At 50.7% G+C, this 15,586-nt stretch overlaps 1 protein-coding gene across 1 annotated transcript in view; it reads left to right on the forward strand.

Moving 5' to 3' along the window:
- Positions 1-15,586, forward strand: part of CUL9 (cullin 9) — an 85,329-nt gene that overhangs the window by 16,277 nt on the left and 53,466 nt on the right. The window contains 3 exon segments of the mRNA XM_025192092.1: positions 334-942; positions 3,904-4,058; positions 5,041-5,574. Of these exon segments, the coding sequence (XP_025047877.1) occupies positions 334-942; positions 3,904-4,058; positions 5,041-5,574 (1,298 nt within the window).

The raw sequence follows: 15,586 nt of genomic DNA on the forward strand, positions 1-15,586 counted from the left end.
TCATAGGGAGCTGTGCTGTTTGCCTCTTTGCAGGGAGGGTTCCAGGGCTCCTTAGAGGCTCTAGGTTTGCATGAGGCCCTTTTTCACTTGCCATTAGTGCTGGGGCTCCAAGAACTCCCAACTAGAACCTTCCTAACAAAGCTGTGGCCTGGGTTGCAGAATGGCACAAGTCTTAGCTGTCAGAGCAGCCTATTTTCAGGTTTCTTCCTGTCAGTTGAGTGCTCAGAGCTTGGAGACTTCATCTGAGAGGACTTTTCCTTGGAGCACCAGGCTGGGGTATTCTCATAGGAGCTGTCTCCAGGGGTTGTAACCTGCTTCTCTTTTCCTATGCAGCCACATTTCCCATCATGGTGAGTGAGAGGCGCAACGGAAACCTGCTCGTGAACCTGGGGGCCAAGCTGCAGGCCTACCCTGAGGAGCTGATCCGTCAGCGCCGGAGCCATGATGGCCACACAGAGTATCTGATTCGCTGGAGCATCCTCAGCTTGGAGCAGGGCACAGGGAGCAGCGCCAATGCCTCTTCCACAGAGAGCAAAGCGGAGAACATCCTGATGTGGATGTCAGCAGAGGAGGTCTATGCCAATTGCCCGACGCTGCTGGGCAAGAGGAAGCCTGAAGGCCAGCGAGTGAAGGAGGAGAAGGCACCCAGCACGTTTCCTTCGGATGTCACGCTGGATGAGGCCTCGCTGTTGGAAATGAAGGAAGATGTCAGGAGCCTGGTGCAGCGGGCTGGCCGGCAAATGGCTAGGGCTATGGGCCCAGCATCCTCCATCCTCAACACCATCCATGTGCTGAGTGCCTACGCCAGCATTGGTTCACTGACAGGTGTCTTCAAGGAGACGGGGGCTCTGGACCTGCTGATGAAAATGCTTTGTAATGAGGAGAAGCAAATCCGGCGCAGTGCTGGCAAGATGCTGAGGGCCTTGGCTTCGCATGATGCAGGTAAGACTGCTTGGTGAGCGGCCCTGTACAGAACCCTAGGGCATGTTTGGATAGTGTCAGCTTGCTGGAAAGCTGGTGCTTCATGGTGCTTGTGGTAAACATGGAGGAGGTTTCGTAGATGATATTTTCCAAACAGCCAAAGTGTACTGGGACGTAATAGTGTGTAACTTTGTGATCATATGGAGTTGTTCGGCAAGGGTAAATATTACCTTTGGAAAATGCCTCTTGGAAAGGGGTTGGTTGATTGGAAGATCCTTACTAAGGGCAGGAGTTCACATATATAAGCAATGACATTTTTATGAGGCCCTGGTTGCACTGTGCTTTTGTCTCTGAGCTACCCAAGGTGAAGCCTCAGCAGTTGCTTTTGCAGTCTTTCCCCTTCCTCCCCCACCTAGGGTCAAAGGAAGTAAAAGATCAAAGTCTAGATAAAAGGAAAAGCTTTGAAGGATCAGCCTCATCCCAGCAAACCTTGTTGCATCTGTGCAGAGCCTTCACAGCCTGGTGCAGTGTTGTTACTTAATCCTGAGATAATTCAATCAACCAAATTGGAAAGCTAAACTTGTTTCCCTAGTGCTCTTCTTAATGAATGCAGTAAAATTTTCAGTGATGAATGATGACCCTAGCTAGTGATTGTGTAGTGAGAGGCTGTTTATGGCTAGGGAGATGAAAAAAAGGGTATAGCTCCTGTATGTGGTAGGCTCTGGTCTCTGAAATCTCAGGACAGTAAATTACCTGAGCTGAAGAATAGAACCTTAGAGATGTCTATGGTTCACTTCCTCCAAGAGCTTCCACAGAGAGTTTGACTCCTTTTCCTGAAGGAGTCAGTTCTCCTGTGCAAAGAACTAGTACTAGGTATTGTGATTATAGGTGGGTAGTGCACCATTATATATGTATAGGAAGGGGACAGGCTTCAGCATTAGCGTATTTATTGTATTGGCACCGATAAAAGGAAAATTTACATTATTGGCAATTGGCTCTTTTTGGCTGATGTATCTGATAATGTTGCTGATAAATGCCACGTGCATGTGTGCAGCTGCGCATGGCCAGTTTGGCAGCTTGGAGAGCAGCGTCCAGCTAGTAAGTCTGTTGGAGGCGGAAGGGGTGAGAGGAGAGAAGGGGAGTGGGGGTGGGCAGATTGAGGCCCTTGTGGTGGGGGTGGGGCAGGGGCAGGCATTGTCCAGATAGGGGGGGGGGCCGAATGGGGCTGAGGCTGCCGCTGTGAGCTGGGGCCAGGGGTGGTGCCAGGCTCTTCCCAGTAGTGGGGTTGGGCCAAGGCTGTGTTCAGGGTGGGCAGTGGTGCTGCTTGGGATGAGAAGGGAGGGCTACAGGGGGCTGTAGCCCACCCCTAGTGCTGCTGCTGCCTGGCCTGAATGCAGCCCTGGTCCAACCCCTCCCTCCTCCCTCACCAGGAAGGGCCCAGCACCACCCCTGGCCCCAGCCCGCAGCTGCAGCCCGCCCTTGCCCCACATGCAGATATCGGAGGCATACGTCCCCCCATGCCTCCCCCGGGGGCACACGCAGTGGTGGGAGCCACTCCCCCCGCATGCACCCCGGACGAGCTGCTTGCAGCTCTGTCCTGTGCCCCGCCCTGACTGGGCAGCGCCTGCCCCAGGCCCCCTCTTTCCTTACTGTGGGAGCCTTGATCTTCCCCTTCCCTTCCCCCACAACAGACTTACCAGCCGGACGCTGCTTTCCAAGCTGCCAGGCTGCATATCAGCGCTTGGAGTGGTATCTGCTGACATGGCTCATTAATAATTGGCCATCAGTATCAGCCCAAAAAACCTTCATTGGTGCACCTCTATTCAGTATGGGTGGATAATTTAACAGACAGCAGAGGCATGCACTGCATTACTTGCAGGAAGTCTTAACATTTCTTGTTGTATCAGCTGCCCCTCTGCATGCTATCAGGTTCATTTGTTCATTTGTCTTTATTCCGGTTGGAACGTAGGGCCTTCATTATTGTATTCCAGCTTTGATGATTTTGTGCAGCAGTTTGTGGCTGCTTCCCATGTCATTTTCATGGTTCATATTTCTGCCTCTTTTTACATTTGCGTGGTGGCTTTGTTCTACCTTGATGCCTCTTGTTCTGGGTATTCCAGGCTCTCCCTTGCCTTGTCCTATCTTTTGTGTCTTTCCTTTCTATATGTTGATGTATTAAACTGGTTCCAACCAGCCTTGAAGTTTATGTCCTAGTCTGGTAGAAGGACTGTTTGTGCAGCTTCTGTTCTTTGTGCACTGCTGTTGGGTTCAGGAGACAACTTGCTTTGGAATTGCATTAATGCAGCCTACAAATATTTGGTCTAAACCTGCCCTTGTTGACATCAGTGGGGACAAGGCTGTGCCTCTGATTTGTCTTTGAAAGATTCTGCAGCATACTTGATCTGGGATACCAACTCTCCCCTCTACCGTCCAGAAGGCAGCAAGGGTCTAGGTGGGGACAGGCAAGGGCATTGCATACAGCATGTACAACCTGTACCTCATTGAGTCTTCTCAATTTTTTAGCTGTTTGAAGATGTCTTAAAACATTTTAAATTCTATAAGGAGCAGAGGACTGACAGCTCATGTGATGTTAGGTTTTACTTGCCTATGTGGCTGTAGAGCTGTTCACAACATATTAAGTTATTTTTTGGCTATGTGATAACCTGTGATCAGATCTAACAGGTGCTTTTAAACTTTGCACATGTGCTCAGAAATTTCCTGGCATGAAAAGTGGCATCTCCAGGGAAGACTGTTCAGAAGGTTGTAAACGGGTCACAGCAGACTTTTGAAATACTAGTGTCGCCTACAAAATGAACTGCAAAGGCTTTTAAAAGACCCGCTCTAATGATCTTTTTGGCTTGCTTATAATGTGAAACAGATGTCAAAGGGGAGTAAGTGGTTACAGATTGTGTTTGATTCTCCTTCTTGGTGTGGATGAGCCTCCATGAAGAAGCATTAAGTTGGTGTCTGTTGTGCTTACAGGGAGTCGGGCCTATGTCCTTCTGTCCCTGAGCCAGCAGGATGGCATTGAGCAACACATGGATTTTGACAGTCGTTACACCCTCCTGGAGCTGTTTGCCGAGACTACGTCCTCTGAAGAGCACTGCATGTCCTTTGAGGGCATCCACCTTCCACAGGTAGCAACTAATTCAGGCAGTCCTTGGGAGGGGGGCAAAGGGTACAAGGGCATAGAGCAGTGGTGCTCAAACTTTTGGCCCTGCGGGCCAGATGGGTGGTGCAGGGACGGTCCACAGGCTGGATCGCGTCATGCACACCAGGATCGGGCCCTGTGGGACTTCAGTTGGCCCCCATTCCCTGGGATTGGACCATAGAGTCCAATGCCCACCCCTTCCCCAACCATGCATGCTGAGATTGGGACCCGGGTCTTAGTGTTGCCTTTCCCACTCCTACACTCTGGGATTGGGCCTGGGGCCTGGTGCCACTCCTTCTTGCCCCTGTGCACTGGAATTGGTTGCCTGATTCAGCATGCAGCGTCTGGGGCTCCCAATGGGTCCAGACATTTGGCAGCTGAGAAGCAGTTCCATTGCTCCCCTGCTGCTAAATTTTTGAACCTATGAGGAGCCCTGTGGGCTGGATAACACTTTTGGATTTGGCCCATGGGCCAGATGTTGAGCACTTCTGCCATGGAGGATTTGCTGGTGGAAGAGATGGGGTGATGGAAGTTGGAGCTGGGAGACCTATTTTGGGTAGGGCTGGGAGGGGGCACAGGGCCCTGGTTTTGAGGGGAATAGAAGGATGACTCGAGGCAAGCAGGATGGTGGGGAGTAGAGTGTGGTAGAGAGGGCTCTGGGTAGGCAGGATGGGAGGGGCATATGTGAGTGAAAGCTTGGCCTAAGGGACTGTTATAGGGAGGGGAAAATTAACTCTCAGATTTATCCTACGGGGGTAAGGAGTGGAATGGTCAGGATGGGCATTGTGGGGCTGAATGTTTCAGGGGTCTGATGGAGGGGCAGGGTGTGGGAGGTCAGGGATACCTGCTGCTAGGCCCCTGAGCCACATTGGGGTGGTATGGTTGGGGGGGAATGGCAGCTGAGAATGAGCTTCAAGACCTGACTGGAGCTCTCCTGGCCATGGGTCTGAAGCCCGTGTCTGTTGCAGATCCCAGGAAAGCTGCTGTTCTCTCTGGTGAAGCGCTACCTGTGTGTCACCTCTCTCATGGACAAGGTCAACAGCAGCACAGAGCTGGGGGCAGAGCGTCAGGACTGCGCTGCCCACAGTACGCACTTTGGGGAGAGGACCCGCGTGCAGCGGGAGTTTGAGTTCAGCATGGCCATGGCCAATCTCATCTCTGAGTTGGTACGGGTGATGGGCTGGGACCACAGCCAAAAGATGGAGCTCCTCTCCTTGTGGGAAGCACGACCTCGAGTCATCCGTTCCATCTTCCAGCCCAAGGCTCCTGCCTGCACACCCATCCAGGTGCCTCTGGTTTCTCCAAAGCCCTTGCCATGCAAAAAGCAGAGCCATGGGTTCTTGACTCCGTCAGACTTCTCCAGCCGTGGCAGTTACGTGGAGTATATGCAGGAGACCCTTAAGCCAGGCATGATGGTGCGCCTGCTGGAAGATTTTGATGAGCTCAGTGCTGGGGATGAAGGTGAATTCTGTCAGAGCAATAATGGAATGCCTCCTGTACAGGTAAGCCCCTGGTGGAGGTAAAAGACAGAGAGAAAGAGGGTATGGTAGAGTCTGAAGATGTGCCTGCTTTACATTTTCCTGGCTACCCCTTCATGTTTTAGATATGAAGTCCTAGATGTGTCATAGGTTGGACTCTCCATATCCATGAGCAGTCATTTACCTCAGGGCTAAGAGAATGACTTATATGTGCTTTCCCCCAGTAGGATGTTGGCTGGTCTCTTAGGTAAGTAGATTTCAAGTGCGTCTGAAAAACGATTCATTGCAAGTGTGCATGGAGCAAAGTTCTGACTGCTAACTTTCTGTCTAAAATGAAATTAGCCTTGTAGGAAAAACTCACATTCAGTAATGCCAACTCTTGTGAAATTGTTGAGTCGTGATTTCTGAGTAAAATTAAGTCTTACCCTCCCTAGCATCCACCATTTATTGGGTTACAGATGCCAGAAGAAACCTCTTCAGCCATTCTGTTCACATTAATAGATCTGTCATCCATGAATTTATCCCATCCCTTTTGAATCTGGCTAGCCTACCTCATGCAGAAATTTAACAGCATACTGGGCTGTGTTAGTACGAGTGTGGCCAGCAGATCGAGGGAAGCGAGTGCCCTCTATTGTTCCCTCACCAGTGCCAATCTGGAGTACTGTGTTCAGTTTTGGGTCCTCCACTACAGAAAGAATGTGGACAAATTGGAGACAGTCCAGCAGAGGGCAACAAGAATGGTTAGGGGGCTGGGGCACATGACTTCTGAGGACAGATTGAGGAAACTGGGCTTATTTAGTCTGGAGAAGAAAAGACTGAGGGGGGATTTAATTGCAGCCTTCAACTATCTGAAGTGGGGTCTCAAAGAGGATAGAGCTAAACTGTTCTCAGTGGTAGCAGATGACAGAAAAAGAAGCAGTGGTTTCAAGTTGTAGCAAGGGAAGTTTAGGTTAGATATTATGGAAAATTTTCTCACTAAGAGAGTAGCAAAACACTGGAACAAGTAACCCAGCGAGGTTGTGGCATCTCCATTCTTGGAGGTTTTTAAGAACTGGGTAGACAAAGCCTTGGCTGGGATGATCTAGTTGGGGATGGTTCTGCTTTGGTCAGCGGTTGGACTAGATGACCTCCTGAGATCCCTTTCAATCCTATTTTCTATGATTCTGTTCTGCCTCCACCACCACCTGTGACAACAAATCCCAGGGGAAGGTGGCAGTCTGGGCCTTGACTGTTTCCCTGGTTGGTTTCCCATGACACTTTCATTTTATTAGGTCAGTGCTGTCCCCAGGTTTAGATTAAAGTTTGGTAACTCTTTTGCAAGTGTAGCTAATGGCCTGAGTAGAGAGAGAGAGAGAGAATAGTTTTAGGGAGGACAGAGTGGAGGCCAAGGCAGAGGGAATTGGAGTGGTACAAAAAAGACTGTTTTGGAGGAGCGTCTTCTGTGCTGTTTAGGACATCAGTGCTCTGACCCCTTCTCTTTGAAGAAGCAAACACACCTCCTTCCTGGGAGCTGACTAGAGAAAAGCAGCTCTCAGATGTGGGGGTGCTATGGAAGGCTAGGGACCAAGAAGATCAAAGGGCTTAATGCCAGAGACTCTTGTGAAGCCATTTCTTGTTTCAGGGGGTCTTCTCAGGACAGGGAGACCTGAATAAGGCTGCTTCGTGGGGAGTCCTGAAGCAGAGGTTTTGGGTTTTTTTTTTTAAAACAAAGTTTGTCTGGCTATTGTTTGATTTCTCCTTGCTTACTTCTGGATGCTTGGCTCATTATTCCTGTGCCATATATCCAATTCTGAACTACACAAGTTTTAGCTAAGGCCATAATTTGTTTTGCTGAAACTCTGCCAATAGTGCCAATGCATGAGATAAAATGACCTAATCTGAATGTCAGGGGAGAGTGGAGAACTGGCAGTTGGAATAACATTGCTGATTTACTAAATGACCATATTTTTATCTTAGAATCAAAAGGAATAAATATTGAGTGTTTTGTGGCCATTTTGGTTGCTTGAGGTTAGAATTGCATGCTATAAATGGTGCCTGTTTAAATCTGGGCTAGAAATATGGAAGTCTTGATTACTTGGAGCTTTGAAAATGTGTACACGTTGTGCTTTCTCTAGTCAAACTGAATTGGTTTTGGTAATTGTTTTTCTGTCAGTTACTGTTGGATGTTTTAGTGACAGCCATTTCAGCTTTGTTCAGTTTTTAGTGGTATCTTTCCTAAAGTATCTTTTCTTTCCTCCGGGGGTAGTTTCTTTCCTCTCCTGGCATGTGCCATTCAGTGAGCTCTTAGAACTTTAAGAGTAAACTGCATTTGCTGGAAGTTTTGGTCTTCCCATGTCTCTAAACCACATTTGACCATTTTTTTTACAAATGCTTGTGTTCGCTTATTGTAATTTGTAAAGTCTTCCATTGTATATGTGCCTTCCAGCAGCGGGCATTGTAACAGATGTTGCATAGTTTAAGGCTCTGTGCTGCAGTCACAGGTGGTTTGAACCAGTGGTATAGCCCCACTTCTTCATTAGTTCCTTGGAGCATCCGACTCCAGTATGTAGGCAGTTGAGACATTGCCACTTTTGCCGTGGTTTGTCAGCCACTGGTGGTAAGGACTCAGCTGCTGGAATATCTGTTTTTCCACTGACAGGTATTTTCTTCAGCCTGTCATTCAACATCTGTAGTCATGTCTGCTTGTGTGTGGCATCAAGAGGTCGGGTGCTGGTGAAGAAGCTCCTGTGTGACTTCAAAAATTTATGTGCTCTGGAATGGTCATACAGCAGGTGTCTCACATCTTCAGTTTGTCTTGATTGTTCTATCCTGCTGGCCACTGCTCTTCTGTTGTCAGGCGGAGTGATGCCAACCAGCAGGTACACACTGTTTAGGCTGGCTTCAGACATCCTGTAATGCATTGGCAGCTATCGTTCAGAACGGGGTTGAGGCGCTTAGCATTTATGGATCTCTCCCGTGCGGGGCATGTATACTTGGCAGAGGAGAAGCTGAGAGCCAGAGCAGTGGTTCGATGGTTCAGGGGCTAGCTCCTCATTTCGAGTTGGCGAGCTTATATGGAACGTTGTTTCGAGTGCTCACCTTTACTTTTGTCTTTATGCTGTGTTCTTCGTATGAGAGAGTTCAATCAAGGGTGACTCCAAGGTAAACTAGATTTGGACAGTGGGATAGTGGGGTCCCAGATCATGTAATGTTGAGCTGGTGGTTGGCCTCATGGTTTTTCAGATGACAGGCATATAACTTGTGTTTTTGCTGGGTTGGCATGTAACTGGTTTTCAGCGTAGTATGAAGTTAGGCTAATTAGTGCCTGAGGGATTTTTCAACATGGTCAAAGCCATTGTTTTGGGTCGTTATGCACAGGTCATCTGCATAGATGAAACATTTTGTTTTCAAATCTGTTGGTTGGTCATTCTTATGTATACTATATAACAGAGATGCAAGTATACTTGGGGGGGGGGGGGGAAGGCCTCCATCTGCTTTGCTGCCCAGTTTTACAGTTTTGTTTACAGTATTGTTTCCCAGTAAAACAATATTTTATAGACACTTAGTTTGACTCCTGAACTGAGTAAGTGAGTTCTAGGTATTGGTAGCTTATCTATCACTCACTCCTTTCTGTCAAGCTAAAATTGGCACTTCGCCAACTCTTGTAGTTTTTCTGAGTGACCATTTTGAAGCTGTTAGGTTTTCCTTCTGTGTGCTTTTAACTGCCAGTGGTTCAGTTGCAGTGACATACAATAAGAAAACAATTAATGTAAGTTCTTGTGGCTTATTTGTTGTTGTTAAAAGGGAATCTCACTTTGTTCACAAATAATTGATGGCACAGGCGCTTTGATGCCTGCTGCAAGAAAGTGCAGCTGGAAGCTATAGAAGATATAGAGCAGGGGGTTTCAACTGTTTTGGATCAGTGTACCCCTGGCGGCCAGACACGGAGTGGGGGATGGGGAGGGGGGTGCACAACCAGAAGTGGTGGGGTGGGGCAGGGCAGCGTGCGACCAAATGTGGAATGGCGGCAGCCACCTCATGCAAGCTTCCCCTGCATCGGGCCAGGCAGTCAGTGGCGGTGCAGGGTAGTATGTGGCGGTGCTCTGTTCTCCCCCTTAGATCCCAGTTTCTGAAATCCTGTTGTGCAGTTGCTGCATCCGCTCATTGTCTCTTCCATTCCTTGGTGCACCTCCCTTCTGCCTTAAGCCATTCTTGTATTCTCTCCCTTGTCCCTCCATCTTAAAAGAGAAAAAAACCTTCCAGTTCCCAAATCAAACTCCCTTGTTTACCACTGTCTGCCTGCCTGCAGGTTCCTCTGGTCACAAGCTGCTTGGCTTTTTTTTTAGTCTTTTGCCTATGTTAGCCCTGCACCCTTGTTTAGGCTTTGGATTTAACTATCAGTGAATTGTTGTCAAAACACTTACTCCTTCACTTTCAAGGCCTCTATCCTGTTTTCAGGATAGGAGAGAATGGGGTCGGTGGGGCAGGAGGCAGGGCCTGCAGGAAGAGAGAAAGTGACGTTGGTTTCTGAAACTGGGACTAGGGAGGAGGTAAAGAGAGCATGGAAAGGAAAGGGGGTAGAAGTTTGGGGTTCCACTTCAGTCTTGTCCATTTTCACTCTGAAGTTAGTAGGATTCTGAGCCCTGTCAGCACTGGCTTGGAAATCACACCTGGACTGGGGGTAAAGATGTGTGTAGAACAAGTATGGGCAAAATACAGTCTCTGGGCTGGATATGGCCTGCCAACTGATTGTATCTGGCCTATGGACTGGATCCAGTCTGCCGGCTGATTTGATCTGGCCTGTGGCTTCCCCTGTGGTGTTGTGCATGGGGCCAAGCCCAGCTCAGAGCAGCGTGTGCTCTGCTTCAGCCTGTGCCTGGCTTGGCCAGCATGCACAGCTTCTAGTGGGGCTGTTCCCAGTGTGGCTGTGGCCTTCTGGGTGTGACTCCACTCCCCTTGCCTCCAGCAGCTCCTGGCCAGGAGGAAGCTTCAGCTGGGTGGTTCCTGCCACTGCGCATGGGATTTGCTCCAGTTCCTGTCTGCTTTCCACTCACTGTGCTCGCCTAGTGCAGGTGGCCAAGTGGGTGGAAGGCAGCCAAGAGCTTCAGCTAAGCAGCTCCTGCCCCAGCGTGCGAGGCTCTGGCTCCAGCTCCTGGCTGCCTTCCACTCATTCACTCTGCCTGCTTGGCATGGTGAAGTGGGTAGAAGGCAGCTGGGAGCTGGAGCTAGAGCCCTGGGAGCCAGAGCCCTATGTACTGGTGCAGGAGCCACCCAACTGAGGCTCCTGACTGCCTTTCACCCACTCTGACCATCCATGTTGAGTGGGCAGAGTGAGTGGAAGGCAGCCAGGAGCTGGAGCTAGAGCCCTGTGTGCTAGGGCAGGAGCCACCTAGCTGAAGCTTCCTCCTGGCCAAAGAGTGGTACAGCAAGAGCAGGAGCTGCTAGGAGGGAAGGCGGACAGAGTAGCCCTCAGGCAGCTGCAGCTATACCGGGAGCAGCCCTGCTGGAAGCTGTGCGACTGGGGCTGGGCTGGTGGATGTGGGCTGGAGTGTGTCACAGGCTGCCCTGGGCATGAGCAGCTGGGGCTTGGCCCCATGCGGAGTGCTGTGGGGGAAGCTGTGGACTACACTGCCCAGGCGAGTTCTGCTGCTTCCTGCCCCCTCCTCCCTTCTCCCATCCCTAGCTGGCTCCCCGGATCTAGCGCCTAGGCAGCCCCAACACACAAGCACACGTGCCACTCCCCCTACCCCCCACAGGGCAAGGCCCTGGCCTTTTCCACTCATCTTGCCTGGTGGGAGAAACCTACTGTTTGCCCACAGCCCCATCCCACATAAGGAGTTTTGGTGAATTGTGGCAGGGGGGAAGGGAAGGGAGGTGCTGACCTGGCCCACAACAACACATTGAAACTTGCTAAGTGGCCCCTGGGCCCAAATAATTGCTAACCCCTGGTGCAGGTAGAGAGCCACATAGAAAGAACTTGGTAAGGGGGAAGTGGCACTGGTGAAGACGAGACCAGGCTGGGGCCCTTTTGGATGAGTAGGAGAGTTGATCCTAGGTTGTCCAGGCAGAGAGGAGCAGTGTCAGATATTCTTCAAAGGGACAGAAAGTGTGACAAGGGTGAGGAAGGGTTTGTAAGTAGTTTGTGGGAGAAGGGAAACCTATTTTGGGGGAAGAAAGCAAGCTGGGGGAATGGGGAAGGAGAAGCTGCATTTGAAATAAATGACTTCCAAGGGAGCATTGAGGAAGTTATTTTAACAAGAGCTATATGTCGAAGAGAGTGAGAGCCTGGTTTTGAATGGCTGGGGTGTTTCTGGAGATGGATCAGACTGTGCTTCTGTTAAATAAGGGTACAAAATAACCAACAGGTAACTTTAAACTGCAGGGGTGGGTCAGTGTTTTTTCACCTGGGTTAGTAACTGCTGGAGTTCCCTCCACCCTCTCTCACCCTGGACCCCACCCAGTTCCATTTCATGCTTCTCCATTAGCCTTTAGACTGCAACCTCAGCCTGAATTCCACCCTGTTCCACCTTGTAGAACTGCTGAGCTCCCTCTCCTATTTGAGAAGTACCCATGATTTATATGTTTGTGTGTGCTATCAGTAGCCCTGTTTTCCATTTGTGGTTTGTTCAGTCATTATTGGTATTAATTTTGTGCTGTGTACTCATCTTCCTGTTGTGCAGACACAACATTTTACTCTTTTTATTGTATTTACAACATAACAGTATGAGCTGAACTTCTCCCTGTCCTAGACTGCATTTGCAATCCAATCTGTGACCAGTCTACTCTCCAAATCCACCCTGTTTTCATTCCATCACAGATCATCCCTGTGTTTCTGTGCTGCTTTCCACTGATGCCCTCTTCTGTCAGACCCCTATTCCAGCCTCTGCTTTTCTACTGTGTTTAAATGTGACACCACTGACCCTTAATCCTTTCTCTTCTTCATTCCATTAGTGCTCAAAACTCAGGCCTTCTCAGTGAAATCTCAGTAGCCTTAAAATAGGTGCTCAGGTGCCAAAAGGTACTCGGGCAACCGGCCACCTGCAAAAGCTTCTGTCCACTACCTGATCCTCATAGGATTGTGCCCTCTGCCCTCTCCAAAATCCCTATCACAGTTGTTTTGTGGTGCAGTAAAGTGCTCTTAGAATATGAGCTATTTTGAATGAAGAGGGGAGTTACTTTTAGAGTATTGGAACCCTAACAGAGAGCACCCTGCCAGCTGCCTACTCCTTTTCATATTCAGGGAATCCAACTCGGGTACCTCTGCTAACAGTAGGTGTGTCAGTTTGGCATTGGGACAGAGAGTATTCAGTCCTAGGCCACTCAGATCTTTGGTCAGAACCTGGTTTTCCCTGGTAAAAATTGAAAATTCTCTGATAAAACCCCCAAAATACATGATTAAAATGAAATGCCATGTGTGTGTGTAGAGGCATTGACTGAACGCACTGTTTTATTGATATATTTAAAAATTTAAAGCAATTTGGAAGCCTACCAGTGCCTCAACCACTATAATAAAATAAATTCTAAATACCTATAAATTTTGGTATTTGATTTTGGGTTTTATATCATGGAAAATCAGAGCTCCCCCTGCCCCTTAGCTCACAGAATGCTGGTCCAGGCCCTTCACTCACAAGCCACAGCCCCCCCAGCCCTGCTGGTGCCCCTCATCACATGGCCCTACTGGTGCCCCTTGCCCCCCACCCCAGCTCTGCCAGAGGGGTCCCCAGTTGCCAGGTCTATGGGATCAGGGACCTGGGTCCGGAGCCCCCTGCCCCACACAGCAGCACCCAAGTCCCAGCTGCAGTGGAGCACAGACCCTGGCTCTCCCTCCCCTGTGGGCAGCATGGCTAGAATGGAATCCTTGGAGGGGCGGATGTGGGCTGGCTGCTGTGGGCTCAGACTGGGGGGAATCTGGCTCCATGCTGCTGTGTGTGCTCCCATTTGGGCAGGGTGGACCTCTGCCCTCTATATCTGTGCACAGGGTAGGTGCAGACTGTGGGCTCCATGCCCTGCTGCCCTCCCCCAGGGCCTCCATGGTCTGGTGGCTGGGACCTGGTGCTGCAGGGCAGATTAGGACTGGGCAGGGAAGCTCCTTGCCACTGTGAGCCCCATGTGGTGCTGGCAACATGTGCCCTGCCAGCCCACAGTAGCAAGGGGCACTACCCTGCGCTTCTGCCCTCACTGCTTCTGGGCAGGCAGGGTATTCCTCGCCAGGGTGACGTGGGGCTTGCAGTGTCAAGGACATTGCCTGCCCAACCTTGCTCTGCCCTGCAATGCCAGGTCCTACCTGTTGGGCTGCAGAAGCTTCGGGGGAGGGCAGCAGGGCAGGGAGCCCATGCCTGCCCCCGCCCCACCCCACACATACATCTGGGGAGCATGGGTCTCCCCTGCCTCCCTCGGGAGTGTGCACAGTGACGGGGAGCCAATCCCAACTGCCCCTGGGCGAGCTGGCTGAGGTCCTGTCCCATTCCCTGCCAGGGCCCTGCGGCTGTGCATTCTGGCCCCAAGCCCCCTAGCCCCAGCCTTACTGAACTCGCTCCCTCCCTATGGGGCCTCAATCCCCCCTCCCTACCCCACCAGAGTTACCGGCGGGAGCTGCTCCAGGCTGCCTAGTGGCCATGTGCATATACATGCACAGGGCACCCCCTACCTGACCACCACCCTCTGCCAGCCTGCAGAGAGCTCTTTGCAGAAGTGCAAAATTCATGTGTTTCTCTATCAAAATCACAAATCCATGTTTTTCTTGGGTAAAAGTGGAAATCCATGCCTTTTTCCATTTTCCTGTGGGAAATGGAAAGCCTGGATTCCTGGTCAGAACTGGCAGTTTGGGCTCCATCTGAAAAATCAGTAGGTAGCCATTGGAGAATCTGAAGCACGAATATCATCTGCTCCCAGCAAGATTCTCTTCTCTGGAATTAAGTTGCTGTATCTGGCATTGGCCCCAATCTCTGGCTGGATTTAAGGTATTACCCCATATATATTGCCTTCATCATCTAGAAATGATGAAAACATGGACAAGAGTGGCAGGGTCCACGACCAAAAGGTCAGATCCTCTTAACCAGGGACAGTAAAAAGAAAAAAAAAGTGGGGGGGGGACTCAATTGCTTTTGGAATGTATTTGGCAGAGCAGCTTAATATCTAATGTTATTGCTTGGTGATGAGCAGGGATCTGGGTTTTCTGTTTCCCAAGGAAAACAGAAGAACGTGGATTTCCCCCTTTACCCAAGAAAAAAGTGGATTTCTCATTTTAACGGAGAAACCCATGGATTTTGCACTCTTGCAAAGAGCTCTTTGCAGGCTAGCAGAGTTCCAGCCTGCAGGGGACTGGGGGAAGTGGGAGGAGGGTGGTTAGGTAGGGGGCACCATGTGCATGTATATGCACATGGCCTCTAGGCAGCCTGGACAGCAGCTCTGATAGGTAAGTTGGTGGGGGAGGGTGGGAGAGATTGAGGCCCCCATAGGGGGAGAGGAAGTGAGTTGGGCTGGGGCTGCTGCTTGGGGCCTGGGGCTGGAATGCATGGCTGCAGGGACCCCCGTGATGAGTGGGATGGGGCCACTGATGGCTCCTCTGGGGGGCAGGGGATGGGGCCGGCTCCTCACCACTACATATGCTCCCGGGGGGCATGTGCCCCCAATATCTGTGCATGGGGGGGGAGGCAGGCATGGGTTCCTTGTCCTGCTGCCCTCCCCTGAGGCCTCTGCAGTCCAGCAGGTGCAGCCTGGTGCTGCAGGGCAGAGTGGGGCTGCATGGGGAAGCTCGTTGCCACTGTGAGCTCCTCGTTGCCCAGGTGAAGCGTCCCCTGCCTGTGCGGCAGCAGCTGTACGGGGTTATACCCCTTGCTGCTGCCTTGCAGGATGGGAACAAAGGGCTGTGGGGGGGTGAGGGGCACCAGCAGGACTGTGGCGACTGTGGGGGTTGAGTGAGGGGCAGAAACATGGACTGGGGTCTGTGGGAGGGGAGTAAGGAGCACTAGCAGGGCTGGGGGGCTGTGGGAGGGTGGGAAGTGAGGGGCACCAGCAGGGCCAGGGAGCTGTGATGAGGGAGTGAGGGGCACCAGCA

The sequence above is a fragment of the Alligator sinensis genome, unplaced genomic scaffold, assembly GCF_000455745.1.
Source record: "Alligator sinensis unplaced genomic scaffold, ASM45574v1 scaffold390_1, whole genome shotgun sequence".
Classification (NCBI taxonomy): domain Eukaryota; kingdom Metazoa; phylum Chordata; order Crocodylia; family Alligatoridae; genus Alligator; species Alligator sinensis.